A 3,866-nucleotide genomic window follows, 5' to 3' on the forward strand; every position below is an offset into this window, starting at 1 on the left:
AGCATATTTACACATTAATACACAATAGAGAAATAGACCTGAAATATGTATAAATATGAGGACCATTCTGTATAGAAAACCAACAGAAAATGAATAAAATCAGATATTACAATATTAAATTACAAAAAATTAAATTTAAAAGCTTACAACAAATTAAAAAGTTACATTTAATTATTGAGTATTTTTTAAGACTTTAATTTAAATCTGTTCTTTCTGGCTTGAGATTTTAACTGATAACAGTGTTTTTCAAATGTTATTTGTATGCTGTTATAAATATAGAAATATAACCTTAATATTATCATTAACACTTTGATTAAAATGTTTACAAAAATACTTACATTTAAGTATATAAATAAACAATATGTTCTGTTGATATTAAAATAAGTCTTATCTCTGTTATCTGTCAGGCAAAATACAAAATTTAGCCAAACTGTACACTTTCATTAGGACCCTAATTAATTTAAATCAATGTTAACATCTTTGTTTAAATTGCAAATATTTATAAAATGTTTCACAGTAAAAATTACCAATGTACTGCAATTTTAATAATAGTAATTACATTTTATTAACAAATTTCAAGACAAAACATTGTACACTTAATTTGTAATAGCATAGCCATCATTTTTGTCCACTTCCCCGTTGGGAAGTGGAGGACACTGCTATTGGGTATCAACTTTAAAATTTGAATAATGGCAAGGCCCATTTATAATGATTTCACCGATACCAGTCGTAGGTGGTGCTGTCATTACAGGCGCTGTATACAATTTACTTGAATGAAGTGAACTTGGCTGACTAGCATGAGCAAATACAGTACAAGTAGTACTTTGTTCTACCCTCCCTTCATTCATCATACCCATTTTAACCTCAAATATAACATCTTGTATCTTTTTCTTAGCAACAAGCAGATTTTTCTCACCTTTTAATGATCTTAACTCATTAGCGATGTATTCTCCGAACACAGAAAATTCATCTCGATGTCTCGGTGATGATTGGTGTACTATTTCTGATTTCACTGGATGAAGTACCTCTGTTCTTGCAACTTTGTGAGGTGGGGATAAATTAAAAAGTTTGCAGTCTGTCAATGCCGATGTGGTGTCACTTTGACTTGATATGCTGTCTGGTAAATCCACCTGTAGTTCAAATATTAATTTGTTTTAATTGTAAGCATGATCATATTGCAATTTATCAGTTTAATAAAATTTGTATAGAAAACAATGTTTATAAGTGGGAGCTTCTTTTAGTTATGATATATTTGTTTTTAAAGTCAATGTAGCAATACTTATGAAAATAAGTAAAATAAAGTATTTTCATAGATATTTTTAATTACTTTTATTATTTATATTGTTGTTAATAAGTTGTAAAAATTGTAATATGTAGCAAATAAAGGCTTTATCTATCTATGTATCTATCAATACTTACAGATTGTAGTATTTTGTAGACTTTACTCGAATCTTTCATGAAATGAAGATATTCGTAAGCGTACCAGTTACTGACATATCTATCGTTAGGATCCTCTGCGTTAACGCGCGCTTCTTTTGCAGATTCTCTATTGTACTGAGTTCGTAAATGCTGTATCTTTTTCGTTGTATCAGGCACAGATATTCCTAATATATCAGCAATAGCACGTAATTCTTCTTTTCTTTTCTGTTTCTCTCTACGTGTGTCACATAACGAAGGGTTCCAGAGGCTTGCGTTCACTTGTAACAATTCAATTAGTTTCAAAGTTTTGTCTTTGGTCCACTCCCACTCCATCGCACGATTTATTCGATAAAGTTAACTACAAATCCTAACAAACTGTATGAACAGTTTGCGATCGATCGTGAGATCGTTTGCTAAACAGCGTTTTTGAGTCGCTGATACTGCAGTGTAGCGAGATGACGAGATGTTGCGACGCGCACATTGATTTGTTAGTTGACAGATCTAGTGTTGTCATTACTTGTTACTGAACATGTTATAAAATTATGTGCTTCTGTCAATACAGTTAAGTCCAAATTACATTTTAAAAACATCTAAACGGATAGTTTTATTACATTTGCTTTAAGATAATTTTTATTTTATTTAATGTTTTTTGTTTAGCGCCATCTATTTTTCTGCGTTTAAAAAGACTTGTATAACTGCTTGTTTTTGTATAACGGTGAGTTTCTACTATCGTGACGTCTATATATTGACAATATCGCCGCCTTTTTCGTATATTTGAAAAAAAAAAAGTAATGTTCTTTGACTTTGTATACAAGTACGCTTTAGAATTAACGGTAAAAATAAAAATTACTGAAGAAAACCTAGGTTCTAGATGGTTGTAGGTTCCATTATTATTTTACTTGCTATCCTACTCTCGATCTATAGTGTGCTCCTTTACCGTTAATAAATCTCTTACTTACTCGCTACTGTACTTGTTAAAATGTAAATTAGGCTAGAGTTTCGTTAAGTCTTTAGATGGTTGGAGCGTGTGAATTGTTATAAAGTTTTTGCCTTAGTCCAGACAAAACCAATTTCATTAATACCATCAGGCATAAAATATAAGAGGCAATATAATAGGGTGACAATTTTATTTAATAAAATAAGACAAATCTAAATCATTCTCATTTATTTACAGACTACAATGTGAGAAGTCTATCACATTATAAAACAAGTGATACTCTACAATACAATATTTACATTATGTACAAATAAGCATAAAATTCATCCGTTAATGCATTTGTCACAAACACAAGTTAATATGACAATACAGCACTAAATATTACGAGGAACCAAGTTATATAACAATAAAAGGAACACATGCAGCGTTCAGGATTACAATAAAACTTAATTAACTTAAAAACTGAGTCAAATAGTTAAAACAATCAGTTTATTTTAAACATATTGAACCGTGGATTTCCACTAGCTTAGAAAACACAAGACAAAGTATACAAATATACATGACAATGTATATTTTCAGACTTCTTGAAAAAAATATATAACAGGATTTGTACTGACATTTGAAACCCACAATTATAATTCAAACACTGTTTAAATACAAACTTCATGTTGCAGATAATATCATAAAAGTATATTAATAGACTTTGTCTACAGAATATCGCACAGGGGATACATAAATAACCTAATACTAGCAAAATAATAAAAAAAATGTAAACTTTATATAGCAAATATCAATAATGCAAATATAAACAAATAGATTCAAATTAACGAAATTGTAAAAACTTCATATTAATATACAATACAAATAAAATACAGCTTATTAAAAAAATTATAAAAACGAAAACCATGCATTTATAAATTAAATTTTCCCTAACTTAACACAAATTATCACATTACATGGTCAATCCAATTTTGCTATATAAAGTTCACATTATATAAATGTACATTAAAATTAAGTTTTCATAAATAACAACAACAAAATAATGTAAAACGAATTCATTTATATTTTATGATATTGAAATTAAAAAAGTTCATTGTTAGTCTATGGGTTTCCATTGAACAAACACAAGCTACATACATTTTCTTTAGCAAAGAAAAACAAAATGTGTTAGCACAAGTGTTGCCACAGTGGAAACTCATAGGAGTTCAGTACAATTCATTTAATCACATTCATAAAATATTCTAATAAACTAAATGAGGAATAGAGATTCTATTTTATTAATATAGTAATATGTTACAATTGTTTTATTTAGAAAAATAGATTTCATTGAACTCTATATTATTTCAATAATGGAATAGTTTGTACAATCGTAAGTTTATTTCTACCATAAAAATCAGACTCCTTAGTGTAGAGAGTATAACAATAAAAAAGATACGAAAGCAACATAGCCAGTTTTATATACATACATAGGTACATCGTATATGCACATATTTACAATATAAATCTCGCC

General features: G+C 28.5%; 1 protein-coding gene across 1 annotated transcript; it reads right to left on the bottom strand.

The window, feature by feature from the left end:
• Positions 1-314: 314 nt before the first annotated feature.
• LOC106109214 lies at positions 315-1,892 on the bottom strand. Its single transcript, XM_013290624.1, has 2 exons — positions 1,420-1,892; positions 315-1,130 (listed from the first exon to the last, which is right to left on the bottom strand). Exons 1-2 carry the CDS (start codon positions 1,750-1,752, stop codon positions 660-662), a joined length of 804 nt encoding a protein of 267 aa, XP_013146078.1. The 5' UTR covers positions 1,753-1,892; the 3' UTR covers positions 315-659.
• Between the last annotated feature and the right edge of the window lie 1,974 nt (positions 1,893-3,866).

Source organism: Papilio polytes, unplaced genomic scaffold (genome assembly GCF_000836215.1).
Source record: "Papilio polytes unplaced genomic scaffold, Ppol_1.0 DF821289.1, whole genome shotgun sequence".
NCBI classification, from domain to species: Eukaryota; Metazoa; Arthropoda; class Insecta; order Lepidoptera; family Papilionidae; genus Papilio; species Papilio polytes.

Excerpts from the sequence above, each read along its gene's own strand:
- LOC106109214 (XM_013290624.1), bottom strand. The coding sequence starts at position 1,752 with ATGGAGTGGGAGTGGACCAAAGACAAAACTTTGAAACTAATTGAATTG. Across the intron at positions 1,131-1,419 it reads TCTACAAAATACTACAATCT|GTGGATTTACCAGACAGCAT; the intron begins GTAAGTATTGAT and ends TTTGAACTACAG.